The 19,743-nt window shown below is 35.5% G+C and overlaps 2 protein-coding genes across 2 annotated transcripts; one reads left to right on the top strand and one right to left on the bottom strand.

Moving 5' to 3' along the window:
- Window positions 1-521: 521 nt before the first annotated feature.
- On the bottom strand, window positions 522-7,300 carry LOC117330345. Its single transcript, XM_033888560.1, has 2 exons — window positions 7,003-7,300; window positions 522-2,871 (listed from the first exon to the last, which is right to left on the bottom strand). The coding sequence occupies exons 1-2, from the start codon at window positions 7,066-7,068 to the stop codon at window positions 2,188-2,190; spliced, it is 750 nt and encodes a 249-aa protein (XP_033744451.1). The 5' UTR covers window positions 7,069-7,300; the 3' UTR covers window positions 522-2,187.
- Window positions 7,301-11,190: 3,890 nt separating this feature from the next.
- On the top strand, window positions 11,191-19,409 carry LOC117330347. Its single transcript, XM_033888562.1, has 3 exons — window positions 11,191-11,303; window positions 14,735-14,944; window positions 19,202-19,409. Exons 1-3 carry the CDS (start codon window positions 11,259-11,261, stop codon window positions 19,364-19,366), a joined length of 420 nt encoding a protein of 139 aa, XP_033744453.1. The 5' UTR covers window positions 11,191-11,258; the 3' UTR covers window positions 19,367-19,409.
- The last annotated feature ends 334 nt before the right edge of the window (window positions 19,410-19,743 follow it).

Here is a 19,743-nt window from a genome sequence, read left to right on the forward strand (position 1 = left end):
CCTCAAGGAGTTACTTCCCCTTAAGTCAATTTGTCATATCAATGTGTACCTATACATTATATTTGTCTGTATTTCTTACCATCTGTTATTACTAAGGAGAAGACCTGATGTCCAATTACATTGACTTTCTTTCTATGTCAATAGAATTTGTTGAAATTGAATTTGAATCGGTGGTTTATTGCCGTTTCCCTTCTATATTCTTCATTTCCTAAATATGAACTTTTATCTCAAAGATCAGTCTTTCTGGAAAGTGAGAAGAAAATACATCTGATTAATCTATTCCAATTTGGATATAAACTATTTGCAAATCAATTAGATAGACATTGAAGATGTATATCAATTTCGTAAAATCTAAGGTTTTAATCCTGTTTTTATATTCCATTTCGGTCGTAATCACCTTAGGAGTCATAGTTATCATAATAAACATATTTCAGACGTAAGTTTTACCTGTGTTACACACACTTATAGAACATTAAAGGTGTATAATAAAACAATGATGCTTAAAAACTACAACAACTCGCTCAAAGAAAACTGGATTTATTAAATCTTCAGAGGATACAATCACAAAGAGTACAATTAAAGATAATGACTCAAAAACCCATATAGTTCATTGTTTTAGACATAAAGCGAAGGGGGAGACGTGGGAAATCATGTTTTAATTACTGAAAACTGACAAAGAGATAGGTTAAATGACACACGTTATCTAACGTTTTACTTTATATACATACATAAATATGTAAATTACAAAAAAGAAGAATGACAGAAAATTGATAATTTAATAAACTTATCTTCATAATAATCTGGTTCCTTTTTTTCGATTTTGCATATCTAAAGTCATTCTTCGTCCGATACAGACGATCCAACCGTTATATTATATGTATATGTAATGATTGATATAATTGTTTTACACTATATAAAAATATTTCAAAATTACAAAATATGACAAAAAATATTCTGCTACAGGATGATATAAGATAACAATGGCACATGAACTCTGAATGTACTTACCCATAATAACAACACTATTCAATGCGATTTTACGTTATAGTTCCTGTCTAGTAAACAAATTAGTCCACCATCTCAGCAAAACGATTGTATAACAAAACCTTCCAGTGAAATACTCAATGTAACATGGATATACATTACTTTATAGAACAGAAACATTAACAAATCCAGTTTTACTACATGTAACTGTTCGTAACACATCACTTTAATACATATTTACTTTAACTTCAAAATTAAAAAGGAACAAGAATTGAACGAAATTAGATGTCTCGCCTGTCACTGTCTATCACTATAGAAAGCACAATCCAAAACTCACTGAAATTTCAGTATTTTTTTCTAAAAACAACAAAAAAAGATATGAAAATAACCTCCACCTGACAGTTTCACAGCACCCTGTATACATTATAGACATGTGTAATGTTGATGCATTGCGAAAACAAATATTAAATTTCACAAAATCTCAAACTTCTCAAACTTCACCTTAATATATATTTCTAACCTTGAAAAATAAGAAGATAATACAGCTGATTCATTACAGAAATTATTCCAATTTGGCTATAAACTTATTTGTAAATCAATTTGAGAGGCAATAGATATTTTATATTAAATTCTCAAAATGTTTAACCAAAACATACGGCAAAAAAAAAAAAAAAAAATGTATGTCATCTGTAGGGTGCGTTAAGAAGTTTTTGCTACAATGCAACTATATTCCATGTGGTTGAAATAGCATTGATGCTTTTTGAGAAACGGAGCTGAACACAAAAAGTTATAGTCCAGATTCCCCGCATCCTTAATTTCCAGAGCCCCCGGACCATTAATTCCGGATGTAAATGAAGGCTGTGTTCATATTTCCACTATGTGATCTAACTATATAATAATTGTAAGTAAATTGCAACAATATGATACCCTACAGGAAAATGAAATCCATGCATCATTATTTTAACGACATATTGGTTGCTTTTTAAGCACCTGTAGTGTAAAGGGACCATATCCAAATTGTGTAAATAGAGTCTACTTTAAAAAGGAAAACGTTCATAAAATCAGTTTTCGTCATACTTTTCGAACGTTAGCATTTCAAATACATTTTCGTGTACCTAATCAAATTTTGATTGACGCTTTTGAGAATTTTATAAACACTTCATACATTTTTCTCCTTCAACTTCATTTTTCACATACTTTTGTTCAGTTAGCATGGACTTGGACATGGTGTTTTTTATCGCTTTTAGTGTGCTGTTTCTTCTTCTTCGTTATCATCTTTTTATGTGCAACTTCATTCTTTTTACGCATGACGTCATTCTTCTTGTGCGTAGGACCATTCACTTTGTGGCGCATGAAATGGTTCCGTTTGCGTTGCTGAATGTGATTCCCGATGGCAGCCTTCATTCGATTTAGCCTGGCCTGATTTCGATTATCCGGACGTGGTCTCATCATCCGGTGTTTGTGGGCACGTTTCATTATTGGGATTTTCAAGGGATGCGTACTTGAAAAAGTATTTCGACGATGACGCATCAATTGTGTCCGAAGATCGCGACGGAGACGCTTAATACGCTTGAGCGTCTTTTCGGCCCGAACTCTCTTCGCGCGGTGGAGGACAGCTTCTTTCGGAACTCTCTTCGTGCGGTGGAGGACAGCTTCTTTCGGTACTCTCTTCATTCGGTGAAGTGGCCTTTCCTTTATATGCGGGTATTTGGCGCGTAAAGATCTTCTTGTACGCTTCGTTCTATCTAAATAGGGTTCCGGGGGCTCTTGTAAACGCTTCATTCGGGTCAGAGCTGGGTCACTTAACTTTCTTTTTGTTCTAACGAGGTCATGGTTAATTTGGAGCTCTTTGATCTCTTCAGCCGCTCTGATATGTCGTTGTTTCATCTGAAAAAGATCAATCAATATGTATCCTTTGCACATAGCATTAATGATTAAGAATGCATTTTCATATGCAACCTTGAAACTTTTCACAGCCTAATCCAAGCAAATTATTCTGTGAATTATAAACAAATAGAATTAGTCTGATATCTGCAAATAAGCATAACAACCCCCATACACACACTCATTCACACACACAACCAACTACACCAACAACACCAAAACAAAAACAAAACACCAACAATTTTTTTAAAAGTGTTTAACAGAATATATTGATCGCGAATGAAGCCATCAGCAGTGTTGCATAGTTCCATTTGAATTATATCGGAATTAACTGGTTTTCATTCAGGGTTAGCGTTAGTGTGGGCGGTAACTAATCCTACTGGAGTTAGCTATGCCATATGAATGGCCTCATGTGGCTTATTTACAGACCCTCTACACCTTTTCGATTATGATGTCACTCTAGATAATGTCAGACTCCCAGTCATATGGAAGACATCTCTTGTTTTCGTTGGAAACATGTGTTTCACAGACTAAGGTGAAAGAGCAACGGCTATATACCTGTTACAGATGTAATTGTCATCGAGGTCAATTTTCAACATTATACAAACAATAATTAAACATGCGAGATAAAATTTAGCTACAATTCATAAAAAAACCAAATTGATATGTTATTGATTGCACTAACCATAAACACACATGTTACAGAATTCACCGTACGTATCGATTAGGATTCCAGTGGTAAAATGGTACTGTGTCATTTAGTTGTTGTTTTCTTTCTAGTTCGACGTTATTATATACACCTGGAAGTATATATACCTGTATATAAATCTGCAATTTTATCTCATAAATGGTAGAACTGTTATTTTCTTGAGGTAGATAAAAACCAATAGTTCCACCATATACCGAGTGCTTTCTCAACTTAAATGTAAAAACAATGTATCCCTAGGCAGTTCATTTAATAAATTTCCATCTTTTTGAAATGATATTGTATTAAAATACTGCTTTCTGAAAGAATCTGACAAACACCAGTTCACCAACTAGACATAAAACTAATAAAAACTGAAATTGATTTAACTTCCGTGTTGAATAAATGAGTTCTAAGTCATATTGCAGATAATTGTATTGATTCCAACGTCAAGGGAGGATTCCCTCTGTAGCTATTCCGCGGCGAAGAAAAAAACGTTTGCATCAGGCTTCAGACGGAACCCATACAGTTTTATTTCTTTCATTAGGCTATATTTCATGCCAGGCAGCATGCAATATTCCCCGATACATTGTCCATGTCACATATAAGCTAACCCACAACCGCTGTAAATTGATTTTTGATACAAAGTTGCTACTGCGTTGCTAGGTGTTGTGCGTATGTGTATGACGAAGTAATTAGGATAGGTAGTTCATCTCTAAACGTTTAGATTAACGTACAGATGTACCCGATATATTTATAAAATAAGATAAGTTAAAACAGTGTTTTTATTTCAGAGTGTTTCACAACAGCAAACAATTGTAAACAGTGTATATGTATTAATTTTGACACAATTAGACTATGCTTGTCCTATCCGACATATGGCGAGTGTCATTGGCTTTATGAACTGGTACCTGAGAGGAACATATTTCTATGCAACTGAAATTAGAGGGATATTATAACTGTAATTACAAGGAACATTTAGATGTATTTACAAAGAAAAGTGACTTTGTAATGGTACAAGAGGCATCGACTTGTTAGTGTTAAATTCTTGGAACATTAAGTTGGTTGTGGTATTTACGAGGGACATTGACAGGGTAGTTAAAATACCAGGGAAATCCATTTGGAATGGATAATTACGAGGGCCATGATTTCAATGACGAGGGTAATTGAATTTTAAGTGGTAACTAAGTAGGACATTGATTTCGAAAGGGCAGCTACAAGGGACATTGACATCTTAGTGGTAATTGCGAGGGGTACTTATTATGTAGTTATGTACAGAGTCATGAGGGACACTTGCGATTCCTGAACAAAGGCTAGAGCTAGAACAATGGCTATATCAGATGTAACTCACATCATTGGATAAACAGGCTCAGTTGTTTAGAATCAAAAATGTTTACAAAGATGTTTTGCACTTTTGATAAAGCTTTTTAGAGATTTAGCTTATATATACCAGAGGAATGTATGTAGTGTAGACAGGGACGTTGCCATGACATCTGTATAGCATGTACCTATATCACCCCACTTATCACGTGACAAGCTGAATCAGAGATATTTGATCTTACGAATGGAAGGTACGCCAAACGTCGTGCGCTGTTTATATAGCTAGTTCTGATCGAACAACTCCGACTTCCCTTGGGGTAATATAGAACAGCGTTTTCTAACCGACTATATTGCTGTTATAATAATAACATTAGTTAAAGATGTAACATTTTCAGATTCACCTGAAATTTAAATACAGATTGTTCAAGGTAGACTATTACAATATATTACCATAAGTAAAGTATATTATGCTTAACAATAATAAAAGGGTGTTAAGATGTTCTTTACGTTTCAGTATTATTTTCATCTTTTAAGAAAAGAGTTTTACTGTTAAAATCAATGGGCAATTCCTAAATCGATTATAAGCATATAAACAAAGACACATATATTTCTTATTAAGACGGGAAATGATAGTACATGCAATCGTTAAACACGGCACTGCTGGTCCCCGATGGGTAACACAGTATATGTGTATCTTACATCCATGCATTCACGTCGCATTTTTTTTATTCCCTCGAGAGAAACGTGATTTATTTCTGTGGTAAAACGATCCATAATATGTTGGCATGTAGTCATGTTTATCTTAAATTCTACTTATTTTCAGGAGAATATGCTTTATTTGGAATTCTATAATCCGAAAACCTTCCTTCCTTTGAAGCTTATTATCAAAAGGTCCATCACTGTTTCGTATCAATTGCATAACATGATTAAGGTTAGAAAGATGAGTCGACATACAACGAGCTATCTAAATATATCAGAATACTGTAAGCCTGTTAGATTTCGCGAACACTTTATTTCGCGAACTAACGTTTTCAGACATATAAGCGGATACATGATTCACGAACGTTGATCAATAAATGACATTAAATTCGCGATGGATGAGCTATTAAAGTCATAGATTCTGCAAGATTCCTATATCGGTGACCGATAGCTTGATCGCCATCTAAAGATTTTATTTTCGTACAGATAATCGCGAAAATAAAACTCACGCAAAATATAAGTACCTTGCAATATATTCTTATTAAAATACTTTAAAAAAACAATGAGGCGTTCCCGTCAACATACCGTAATAAAAACCAAAACAAACCAACAAAGCAACACTGGAAAATATGCTTTGGTAAATGTGCTTCAAACATTCGTGAGGTCCATCATTTTTTTTTTTTTTTTTTTTTGCATAATATTAGTCATTCAAAGCGAGTAATTATCTTGCAGATGTAGTTTAGTTTGTTAACAAAAACGTTACGTCGCGTACTTTAAAATATGTACGAGTAAATATCCATTAGTTTTTGTCAGTTATAAAACCAATAATAAAATTAACGTCGATGAATTTATTAAGACAACAAAATTTGTGACCAATTGTCTTCAAACCGATCATTAAAAAGTTTAGAATTCATATTTTTTTTGCAATCCTTAAAATGTTTTAGCTTAATGACATTGTCGAATGGTTCAAGTACAGTCAGACAAGAGAAACACATGTACATGATTTTAGGACGCAACATGACATAAAATAACACTAGATAACAACTGCGTAGTACCCTTACTCATCAGCGATCAGTAAATGTTGGTTAAGAACTATACAAGAGTATATTCCATTCTTTAATTTAGATAATGGTACAATTGATATGAAGGAAAGGCTGGTAGATGAATCTTTGAAAATGCGGTCTTCCGACCAAGCACTGTATGATATTTTTCATCTCTGGCTTACTGTAGTCAAAGTAGAGATTGCACAGCAATGGCACACAGGAAATAGTAAAAGTTTTGTCATGTGATTCTGAACCAACACTTGTTGACCTACATATAAGTACACAAACCGTTCAAATGTTAGGTCCCGGCTATGTAGTCTAGAATTACTTAAACTATCTAAATTGATTGAAAATACTAAATAATAATTTATTTTAGTTCTTACTCACCCTTTTTCCTTGAACAAGAGTACAAGCCACCACAAGAAGGAGGAAACAGATAGTGCCGCCCTTCATTTTGAGATATGGTCGATGTTCTTCAAATCAAGAATTCGTCCACTGATTTATACAGATATTCATTGGAACCAAAATGGCAGCGCTTCTGTTTTGGTCGCCCAGCCCTTCACGCGAATCAATACTTGTATCGATCGTCACGCTGGTCGTGGAAGCACTAGCTCTACTGTTGGTCTAAGTAGCGAAATTCCTGTTATACATTACATACATTTAATTCATTACTGGTGGCTGCGTAGGAATATAAAACGGTGCTATTTCATCTCAATGATTGACAAGGCTAATAATACTAGCTGACATTATACAAGCTCATTCTCGCCCATAGTTAACAATAAATATTCGTCTAGCGGAAAATGTCAAAGGACCACAATTATACGACCATAATGTGCATTTTAAACATGAAATCCTATTATGTGTGCACATCAACAGCAGTAGTAAGGCCGATGTACTACATCGTTGGTAAATATTGATAAGGCTGAAAACCGAGATAAATCGATTATGTACTGATGTCATTTCAATAAGCAAAGTCACATCTGCTACCTAATACTTCAGTTGACACACCATTAATTAAATGAATATCGATATTAATTCTTATACCTGCTACCCTCTTCCTATTTTGTCGAGCACAACACAACATTCTTTACAATAATGGCTGAATGTACATGTATAGGCAGTCGACTAATTTACTTTTTACTATATTCCTGATTGATAGTGTTAATGAAGTACTGTTATCCATAGCTGTAACTAACGTTAGAATAATCTCTCTCCGAAAGAAGTTTATTTTGAGGTGACAAATATATAGCAATGCATGATTTGTAAACAAAGTATGATTTACAAGCAATTAATTAAGTGAATATTGATTAATTGTATAAATGTATGCTTTACATGCATGGTTCGCTCATTTACCTTATCTTATGTGTTTTATATGCAGACGAAGTTATTTGCTGAATCCACGTGGATTTTTATTGTCTGCTTCAAGACATTTTTTTTTTAGAAAAGTGAAAATGAGAAAAAAAAATAATGTAATGTTTGGCTATACATCAGCCTTTGCGATGTATCCACTATATAGAACTATAGTACTACAAATGTAAATACAATTATCCGACCTACCATCTATCACATTGTTATCTTTCACACTATTATCTCTTATAAAAACACAACAAAATCGGTTTGGAAATATCTAACTGGTGTTATATCAAATTCATTCTTTAAGAGAAATGCAACATTTGATCGCCAATGTACATAGTAAATGAATAAATTAATATTTTTTGGAGAATGAAATGTACATTGTACACATAACAGATACTTTAAACTAATGTACGAGACAGTAAAGATGTTGCTATGTTTGGAGCTTTGCCAGGTTTACAAAAACTGATTAGGAGATGTGACTGATGTACAGTAATGTACTGGTGTACAGTAATGTACTGATGTATAGTATTTTACTGATACATAATAATGTACTGATGTACAGTAATGTACTGATGTACACTTATATACTGATGTATAGTATTGTACTGATACATAATAATGTACCGATGTACAGTAGTGTACTGATGTACACTTATATACTGATGCATAGTATTGTACTGATACATAATAATGTACTGATGTACGGTAATGTACTGATGTACAGTAATGTGCTGATGTACAGTATTGTACTGGTGTACACTAATGTACTGATGTACAGTATTGTACTGATGTACACTAATATACTGATGTACAGTATCGTACTGATGTACAGTATGCACTGATGTACACTAATATACTGATGTACTTATATACTGATGTACAGTATCGAACTGATGTACACTTATAAACTGATGTACAGTATGCACTGACGTACACTTATATACTGATGTACAGTATGCACTGACGTACACTTATATACTGATGTACAGTATGCACTGACGTACACTTATATACTGATGTACAGTAATGTACTGATGTACACTTATATACTGATGTACAGTAATGTACTGATGTACACTTATATACTGATGTACAGTAATGTACTGATGTACACTTATATACTGATGTACAGTAATGTACTGATGTACACTTATAAACTGATGTACAGTATGCACTGATGTACACTTATATACTGATGTACAGTATGCACTGACGTTCACTTATATACTGATGTACAGTATGCACTGACGTACACTTATATACTGATGTACACTTATATACTGATGTACACTTATATACTGATGTACAGTAATGTACAATATGATTGTTTTGACTTTGAGGTACATGTAGTGTATCTATACAAACAGAAAAGACCTTATCTAATTAACTTAGCATTATAATATTGTTGTGGTAATACCTTGCTTAACAGACTGAAATTACAGACAATATGGCGTCAACGGAATCAGTATAGCATTCTAGGCAGCATTAATAATGAATCTACCTGGCAGTGTAACCTTACTAGTGTACATACACAAAGTCAGTTATCTGATTGTTGTGTAAACAATAACGAAAACCTACACTTCCATGATTTATACGCAACAATCTGCCCATTTAACACAATATTAATTAAATAATTTACTTTTTTTATTGATCATTAGATTTTTTATTTATCTATTTATTCATTTTCTTTGGGATGGCGAAAAAAATCATATTTAACATTTGGTCCCTAGCTGTAGTTGCTCGATAATAAGAATACCTACAACGATATAAGCAATAAAGTACACGTGATAAAATATATACATGTATCTAGCATTCAAATGTTCGAGACGTTGCGCATAATACATTGCACTTCCGGACAAACATAACACAATGACCCTTTAATAGTCTTTTTGGATTACTCCCAAAAGAAAATTACATTTTTTATATTACCAATTTCCATCAGAAATAATTATCATGTTGTACCATATTTGACAAAAGAAACTATGTTCAATCACATATGCAGGTTTTCATAAATGATAATCAATACTGTTTGCTTTAGACACGCATGTTAAGTACCACAAATGCCAATTTCCCTTCAGTCATAAGCTGTCGACTTTAGTGATGGCAGTGCAGTTATGTAGTCAAAGATGAAAATGCAAATATATATTCTATTGCTATTAGTTTGTTGTTCGGATTTATTTAGCGTAGGATGCACATGAGTATATTATTATAATGCAAAGTGATTGGAGGATCACGTGTCACTTTCTAGCCATGATATATATAGGAAACAAAACCTAATATAGATGATGTAGAAGTGAGGGATTGGCTGACATTCGCTTATCTTTAGGTTCCTTGGTCTCATCAAAACAGAAAAATAAAAAGTATATTTATATACGACTTCTTGGACAATATAATTATTTCGTTTCGTTAATGTAGGTGTGAATTCTGATTCCGTAATTTGGAAGAACATTCCATATTTGGGCTAAGGCCATTTTCAATTGGCTGAAATAGGTCAAGTTAAAATGTCTTTGGTCAAGAGGTCAAGGAAAGGGCCGTGGGGCTGAGGCTGAAGGCCCCACCTCCACTCTCTCCTCTGCATCAAGACGCCATCTTTGATTTGTTGAAAATTTTCCTCAGAAAACAGTGAAAAATTCCGTCCCTCCTCCCCTTCCTTAGTAAGCGATTGTCTCAATTTATATGGGTTGTTTTTATACTATTTTTATTTAGATCAGCTATATCAGCTGTGTATTGTATGTGAAGCCTTACTAATTAGGCACTGTCTTTTGTTGCATCATATTTTTTATGTTTGATTCAAACTGCTTATCATCAGATTTAAGTCAATTTGTTGTTTGTTTAACTTCAGGGTCACTTGAGGCCAAAAAAGTATTGTTTTAGGAGCATTTTATACATTACTCTGAAGAATAACTAGACAAATGTGTATTTTAATCTCTTGTGATATGTTATGTCGAAATTGTGCCAAACCTTATCAAAGCTCTATATTTCAAATGACTTGTTACCTTACCAGGCATTTCCAGTGTAGATGGATTCTCAATGGATACTCAAAACCATTCCAGGGTACCTGTAATAAATCAAGTGGTTAATATTAATAAGCACAAGAGTCAGATTATTTTTACTCAAATTAACAAAAGTGAAAGATAAAAACCATATATACATATAACTATACGTAAGTAATTAAAACTAACAATTCTTAGACAAAATATGTGTGCCTAACACCGAGATATCAGAGTCATTCTAGAAACATCTGACGTTTTCTCAAAGGTGCCATTAGAACATTTGGTAAAATCAAAATGAAGGTAGCGGTAGCTGTCCTCTGTTTGTGCGTCGCTGTTGTAGTAAGTATTTGAGAAGGTGAAATGTAGCTAGTTATTGATTTAATACTTTATATGACTCTCCAAAAAACGTATGTTTTCATTGACACTAGGTTTGAATGGGTAAACCGTATGGTTTCATTGACACTCGGTTTGAGTGGGTAAACCGTATATTTTCATTGGCACTAGATTTGAGTGGGTAAACCGTATATTTTCATCGACACTAGCTATAGGTTTGAGTTAGTAAACTGTATATTTTCATTTACATTAAATTTGAGTGTACAAACCGTATATTTTCAGTGGCACTAGGTTTGAGTGTGTAAACCGTATATTTTCATTAAAACCTAGGTTTGAGTGGGTAAACCATATATTTTCATTGACACTAGATTTGAGTGGATAAACCGTATATTTTCATTGACACTAGATTTGAGTGGATAAACCATATATTTTCATTGACACAAGATTTGAGTTGGTAAACCGTATATTTTCATTGACACAAGATTTGAGTAGTAAACCATATATTTTCATTGACACTAGATTAGAGTAGTAAACGGTATATTTTCATTGACACTAGATTTGAATGGGTAAACCGTATATTTTCATTGACAATAAATTTAATTTGCGGTCACAAAATATGTTTAAATGAATATTCACGTCAAAAATCAATCAAGGCCTACCTAACCTCTATCAATAGAGTTTCTACAATGTGTATAGTAGAATTAATCGATAGAACGGAGTCAGGTATCAATATCTACAACATGCGATCAACTTGTATCCCATCAGATGATTGGGTTAAGTTTCAGACTTGTTTGATTGGTAATTCGATACTGAATTCAATACCTAACCTAAGCAATATTATCAAATTGTATTGCTGAATCTCTAAGCGGATTGCTTTGTTATAAGGCTTGAGGCAGCACAGCTTGTTTATTAGAAATTGAATATATGCATAAATACCTAAATCAAATAATCCAATAGTATTTCTCCCTGATACAATATATGTAGATAGAAATATTAACAAGGATCTTTATTGGTTTTTATTGACGTCCTCTGCCCGGCGAAGGCTTTGTGTGTGGTAAAAGAATCTGATCTGCTGAAATCTGTGAATTGATATTGATTCTTCAGTTCCCCGTTAATTCATCAAACATTCCGTAGGCTATTGTTTTTTAGTTTAAACTTTTTTTATTGGCATGTAAAATGACAAAGGGATTAGCCGGTGCATTTGTATTGTGTTTTAATTTGTTGCATTAAAGAATTCGCAATATAGGTTGTTAGCTTAACGAAAAAAAATATATCGGGATAAATTGACTTGCGTCTGAGTGAAAGACATTGGATTAGGAAGTAATGCATTCTATATCAGAATAATATCCGCCTATAAGGTTACAGGCCGTAAAGCTGATTTTTGTTCCGTGTATATTAATTCAATCATAATTTGGAAATAAAAAATGACACTGAATATCAGAGCGGAAAGCTCATCGATAAACCGTGGTATCCGACGATGATCTACATTTGTATGTTCATGCTCTGCCTACACTGCTCTCTGACGACGACCATCTGTCAGTTTATATTTTCATTTGAGAGATACTTGTTTTCAGTTTTTAATTATGTTTAATCTGGTAACAAAAGATTATGTACTCTATTATATTACTACATATATCTACATTCTAAGTATTGATTCTCTTTATGAACATACCAAGTGAAAACAACAAACATTTAACTATGAAATCGATTCACGTGCTAACTTTCCACACCATACTTCATTTGATATCAATACGCCAGAAAATAGTCCTCGATTCATTTGCATAAATTGTGTTTTTTGCTGTTGCTATATGTTCACTTAAAATAAATCTAATTTAACACGAATTATTGCATTTGATATTAGTTGATGTTTTTTGGTTTTGAATAAAAAAAAAGGATAAAAAAACAGGAAACTTGGGAAAGACACGGTAAACGATGGCATGGTAATATAAATTGGCGGGATCACCGACTGTTATATTAACTTGCATCTTTTCGTATATAGCTATCAAAAGTAAAAAATTAAAAATGACTATGTTCTTATTTGTTTTTATTCCAAATCACCCTAATGTAAATGTATTGATTAAATGGATATTTTTAATTTTCATTGCCGCCAAAGATAGCTATTTATTTATCTTCCGAGGTGAGCTAATGCTAACGAGCCCCACGGGATATTCATAGCCGCAATGAAAATGAAAACAAATCCATTTAATTCTTATATGTCAACTCCATGTATCACGCAACCTTGTTTGTAATTGTTTATAATTTAATGAGAAAACACTAACCAGCAGTTCCGTAACTAGAGCACGGCAAAATCCATACCTCCCTCTAACTTGTTAAGGGGTTGGGGCAGCCCGCTCGCAGCGCACACTAAATTGGTTTTTTTTTATTTAAAATTTTTCATGATTTGTTAGTAAATTTGCTCGCGGTATTTGTTGCCGCACCTTCACTCAAACAATCTTGCATGTGATGTTTTGTAACATTTATTAAGAAATTTGATCCGAATTTCCGGACTGGTGAGTACAAATAACGTTACGGAAATCCGTTCCCGTGCATTTACGTCCGGACCGTGAGTTTTCCGGACTATCGGCGTCCGGATTATCGCGGGTCCACTGTACTGAACTTTAATATTCGAACAAGTAGAATCAGTACAATAAATAAATGTCGGAAACCCTGAATGGATTAGCCATTCACGCCAATACCTGTGTCAGTTTGCTGTGTGTCTTTGTTAGTAAACACAGCTTTACTGTATGTGGGGGATTGGGTGATGAGAAACATGGAAAGAATTAGAACAGGGCAAAAATGCTCATTACACATTGAACTGCTCGCGATTTCTCTAAGGTATCAGATATGTTGTATACATTTCCTTGCAATTGGCATACGTAGATTTATACATGTACCTGATGGAGAGCTGAGTGTAGACAGGGTATGGATATTCGTTATACTAGATGTAGATGATCACCCCAGCTTCACGTGAAATAGTGTACCCGATAACCTGAACAATGACGTCAGATTCCACAAATAAACAGCCATTATGAAGAGTCATAACATTTACACGAGGAGGTAAATACGCGTCATTTGGCCTAAAAAATTCCTCCATGTTCATTACTTTGTGATGTATGCGTTCCATATGGAAAAGATGCAAGCCACAAGTGTCTGGGTTTGTGTTTGTACTCTATCAACAGTAGAGTAGAGGCTAGAGTTTGTTTCTATAAATACTGACCAGGTGCAGTTCCCAATGCCTGAAATAACCAACACGCTATAGTTTACCTATCGCGATATTAAATGTTCGCAGAAATAACTAAAGAAATTGTAAATTCGGGAGTATCGAGAATGGAGTCGGCTTTGTCTAAAAAATACTTCTTTACAATTTCTATTTTTGTTTAAAGATACATAACTAATACGGACAGTTTTGTTTTCTACATTTTTGTCAATTTCCACAGGTGAGGAGTCAGTCGACTTTGAAGCCGGCTGGGAGCGTTCCTCTGAATGGTCAGTGTTCCCATCAGAGTGACTGTGCTCAGGATCTATGTTGTGTCCACGGTGGGTTTGGTATAGGCAAGAAGAAGAGGTTCCTATTTGAGGGACAATCTGGTGGTTCTATCTTCGGCAACGACCATGACCATGGTTACTGCCACCCATCACGAGTGTTGGTAAGTCTACCATTTAATGGTAGCTGTTGTGGATATGAATTTAATTACATGGATAGGATAACAAGAGATCCCAGAGGGATCTTGGCGCCCACCATTGAATGTTCTTTATAGGTTCCATGTCAGATTGATCTTTTCTCTACTTTTCTCTTCTTCTAAGTCTTACTAATCTGTGTAAATTCAGAAGAAGCCTCTAGTACTTTTCAAACAAGGTAAACCTATATATAAAATTTAAGATTTAGGCACCAAGGGGAACCTATATATGGAATTTGAGAAAGATTCCTTCAGTACTTTCTGAGAAATAGCGATAACAAACTTCAATTGTCAAAATCCAAGATGGCTGCCTGTTGGCCATGTTGTTTTCCGATTGGTCTCAAAATGCAATATGCATAACTAGGCACCAAGAGGAACCTACATATGAAATTTCAGGAAGATCCCTTCATTAGTTTCTTAGAAATAGCGATAACAAGTTTCAATTTTCGAAATCCAAGATGGCTGCCTGTTGGCCATGTTGTTTTCCGATTAGTCTCAAAATACAATATGCATAACTAGGCACCAAGGGGAACCTCCATATGAATTTCAGGAAGATCCCTTCAATACTTTCTTAAAAATAGCGATAACAAACTTCAATTGTCAAAATCCAAGATGGCTGCCTGTTGGCCATGTTGTTTTCCGATTCGTCTCAAAATGCAATATGCATAACTAGAAACCTAGGGGAACCTACATATGAAATTTCAGGAAGATCCCTTCATTAGTTTCTGAGAAATAGCGATAACAAACTTCAATTGTCAAAATCCAAGATGGCTGCCTGTCGGCCATGTTGTTTTCCGATTGGTCTCAAAATGTGATATGCATAACTAGGCACCAAGAGGAACCTACATATGAAATTTGAGAAAGATCTCTTCAGTGCTTTCTGAGAATTAGCGATAACAAACTTCAATTGTCGAAATCCAAGATGACTGCCTGTCGGCCATGTTGTTTTCCGATTGGTCTCAAAATACAATATGCATAACTAGGCACCAAGAGGAACCTACATATGAAATTTGAGAAAGATCCCTTCAGTGCTTTCTGAGAATTAGCGATAACAAACTTCAATTGTCAAAATCCAAGATGGCTGCCTGTTGGCCATGTTGTTTTCTGATTGGTCTCAAAATGCAATATGCATAACTAGGCACCAAGGGGAACCTACATATGAAGTTTGAGAAAGATCCCTTCAGTACTTTCTGAGAAATAGCGATAACAAGAATTGTTTACGGACGGACGGACGGACGGACGGACCACGGACCACGGACGCAGGGCGATTTGAATAGCCCACCATCTGATGATGGTGGGCTAATAAAATGTTGTCATACAATTGATTCGTCCTTGGACTCGTCAGAGATTCAAGGAGTAAAAAGAGTTTAACTCCAGAAGAGATGCTAAGAAAATCATAACCAGTCTGAATAAATCAAGAAGTTGAGAAGATATTGTCACTAAGGTGACTGACCTCATTACCGTTTTCTTAAATTTGAAACTGTATGCTTTTAAAACAAGGTCAATACGTAGGTTTATTCTGAACATGTGTCACTAAATGTATTTGTAAAAATACAAACGCAGCATGCAGGGTTGCGGATAATCCTCTAAACATGCACAGGTTCCAAAATTCTGACCGTTCGCAATAAAATCTCTGACTCCAATATTCAGACCGGTCGCCTTATATAGCTACCGGTCAGAATGTTTGGTCACTGGTATTCGCCTCGACTTTCAATACACCAAATATGTTATCATATATATAACATATGTTGAGTGTATAGCCCAACGAGGCGAGCTTGCGATTATGGTCAGATTTAGCGGACTAGATTACGGCACACCTTGGGGACTAAAAATCCTCATCAGACCTATAACCATCTACAATATCAAAGGGCTAGAAGAAAGTTGTTGCATGTAAGCGAAATATCCTTCCATCAATGTCATAAATGGGTAGAATTCGCGGTTATGATGAAAATAGTCATCCCTTGGGGACGTCACAAAGAAATCGTCAACCCTCGGGTCATCGCCGGATACCCACGGTTGTAGCGTAGTGCAATCAACCGTGGATATCCGACGATGTCTCCAGGTTCATGAGGTTATACAATCAGGAATATCACCTCGAGGGCTGGAGATTCTTTATCACACTCTAAGATGATGACCGCCTAATATTCCTAAGGTCCACGGGCCATTAGCCACATGTTCTACCATTACTTTGATTTGAAACACGAGGGATGATTGATATGTTGTGAGCCTCGTATAGAAGGAGGTACTCGGGGATGCCCTACTATTCTCTGACTATATAGTGATGTGTACCTAAAAACTGGTCTCATTTGGTTAGTTTATATCGACGAGGTAGCACTCTAAAGTAAACAAGACAAGCGGCCTTTGCGAAATGGACGAATTCGGTGAAAGAGCGGTGATCCAATATTTGCATCAAAAGGTTTAACACCTAAGGATATCCATAACGATATGGCAGCCACACTCGGGAAAGATGCCCGTTCATATGCTACGGTGAAAAGGTGGGTGGTGGAATTTAAGCGCGGCCGACAGAGCCTTGAGGATGACACCCGACCTGGAAGGTCTGTAAATGTTGCAACCCCAGAAATGGCCAATAAAGTTCATGATATTGTTATGACTGACAGACGAGTCACAGGAAGATATTCAGCCAATAGATTAGCCATTTCACAGGAAACAGTACAATCCATTCTGACCGAGAATCTCCCAATGAGAAAGCTTTCGGCCCGATGGGTACCAAGACTTCTGACAGTTGATCAGAACCACACCATGCGCACATTATCGCGTGCTAATCTTAACCTTTTTGAGGAAGATCCTGCCAACTATCTTCAGAGATTTTTCACTATGGATGAAACATGGGTCCATCATTTTACCCCAGAGGCCAAACAACAATCGAAACAATGGAAGCACCCTGGCTCTCCCCCGCCAAAGAAGACAAAGACTGTTTTATCAGCTGGGAAGGTTATGGCCTCGGTTTCGTAGGATGCAGATGGTATTCTGCTGATAGATATGCTTCACTTCTTGGACAGTTACGGAAAAATCTTAAACTTGAGCTCACTAATAAAGGTGTTAGTCCATCAGGACAATGCTTCTGTTGACAAGTCTGTCATTACCATGGCTGCCATTCACGATTGTCGCTTTAAATTGATTGAGCATCTACCTTATTCCATCTATTTCCAAAACTGAAAAAGCTATTTCAGACACCCACTTTCAGTCAGATGATGACGTCATACATGCAGTGGAGACTTTCTGAACAGCCAAGAAAGGGAGTTCTATAAAGTGGCACTGAGGCCCTTAAACACCGCTGGCAAGAGTGTATAGATACTGAAGGGGATTATGTTGAAAAATAATACAATAGGTCCGGCAAAATTCAAATCCTTCAATATGAGGCTCACAACATATCAATCTGCCCTCGCCTCGTATAGGGCCAATTTTTGCTACGACGCGTTGGATTACGGAGCGATAGTAATGGCAAGAATTCTTCCTTCGCAGACCACGCATGATTCACAAATGCCGGACTCGTTTTATAAAATAATAACATGTACTTTCTAAGAGTTCATATAAACGGGAATATGTACTCTTATACATGTATGTTATTATTTCATAAAACGAGTCCTGTATCTGTGCATGGTTTTCTCGTTTTTTACTCGCGCCTTTTCTTTTGATTTTTTGCCCCATGTCTTTATGAAAGTTTCCTTTAGTGCATTTGACAGTGTATCTGTAATAAATTAATGACTGTTTTTTTAAAGATAAGATTAAAAACACTGACGAATTGACAATTTCGAACAATGCGGACATAAGATTATTTATCGACGTTACTATACAACAGCAGTGGCGTAGGAAGCGGGGGGCGCTCGCATTATCACTAAATTACTGGAACACCCCCCCCCCCCCCCCCCCCCCCGGATCCGCGCCTGGTGATTCATGTTTTACTATGAATAATAAATATGATATAATTATATATAAATAACTTATTTTGTACTACATAAATTATCATAGGGATGTTGAAATGATGATTATTGGCTAACTTTGCGGAGATGGCATACGATTGGTATAGTGCGTAAAATTTAAGGTTAAAAATAATATTGCCCCCCCCCCCCCCCCCCCCCCCCCCCACTTTTTGACGACTTCCTACGCCACTGCAACATGGATTAATATTCAACTATTTTTTTTAATGAAATTATGTGTCGTTTTTCCTGTGTGTTCGTACAAGGATTACTTTTGTTTTATTTTCAGAACGAGACATGTATGCCTTTCCTATCTCATGACATCTTCAACCACGAACTTTACCAGACATACTGCCCTTGTGAGAAGGGACTGGAATGTCGGGGAGAACAAGTTGACGAGGGACCACACAGCATCTCTCACAGGAACCCTAAATGTCAGGCCCAGGAAAACTAGACGTGGTTTTGTTATAGCAATAATATTAAAATCATAACATATACCGTATGGTTAGTTTTATGTGACCATTACGAATCGTTCGTATGGCCAGTAATGAATAATGGTATTTTTTTCCCAATGATTCACAGATGCATTGGTGAATCATAATGTAGGGCTTTGTATAGATACATTGTCCAAGTCAGATAATGGTATTGAAATACCAAAAAATACATGTTGGTGTTAACATAACCAATGCAAAAATGTATAGCACTGACTAGCAGAAACCTACCAGTCAGAGATGAATGCCCTGGGTCTTTTGAGATGAAGATTCGCAAATGAATTGTTTAACTATTTGGCCCTTGTGACCTCATGGTCAAGGTCATTTATATGAGGAACTT

This window comes from Pecten maximus, chromosome 7 (assembly GCF_902652985.1).
Source record: "Pecten maximus chromosome 7, xPecMax1.1, whole genome shotgun sequence".
In the NCBI taxonomy this organism is placed as follows: domain Eukaryota; kingdom Metazoa; phylum Mollusca; class Bivalvia; order Pectinida; family Pectinidae; genus Pecten; species Pecten maximus.

Excerpts from the sequence above, each read along its gene's own strand:
- LOC117330345 (XM_033888560.1), bottom strand. The coding sequence starts at position 7,068 with ATGAAGGGCGGCACTATCTGTTTCCTCCTTCTTGTGGTGGCTTGTACT. Across the intron at positions 2,872-7,002 it reads CTCTTGTTCAAGGAAAAAGG|ATGAAACAACGACATATCAG; the intron begins GTGAGTAAGAAC and ends GATCTTTTTCAG.
- LOC117330347 (XM_033888562.1), top strand. The coding sequence starts at position 11,259 with ATGAAGGTAGCGGTAGCTGTCCTCTGTTTGTGCGTCGCTGTTGTA. Across the intron at positions 11,304-14,734 it reads GTTTGTGCGTCGCTGTTGTA|GTGAGGAGTCAGTCGACTTT; the intron begins GTAAGTATTTGA and ends CAATTTCCACAG. Across the intron at positions 14,945-19,201 it reads GCCACCCATCACGAGTGTTG|AACGAGACATGTATGCCTTT; the intron begins GTAAGTCTACCA and ends TTTTATTTTCAG.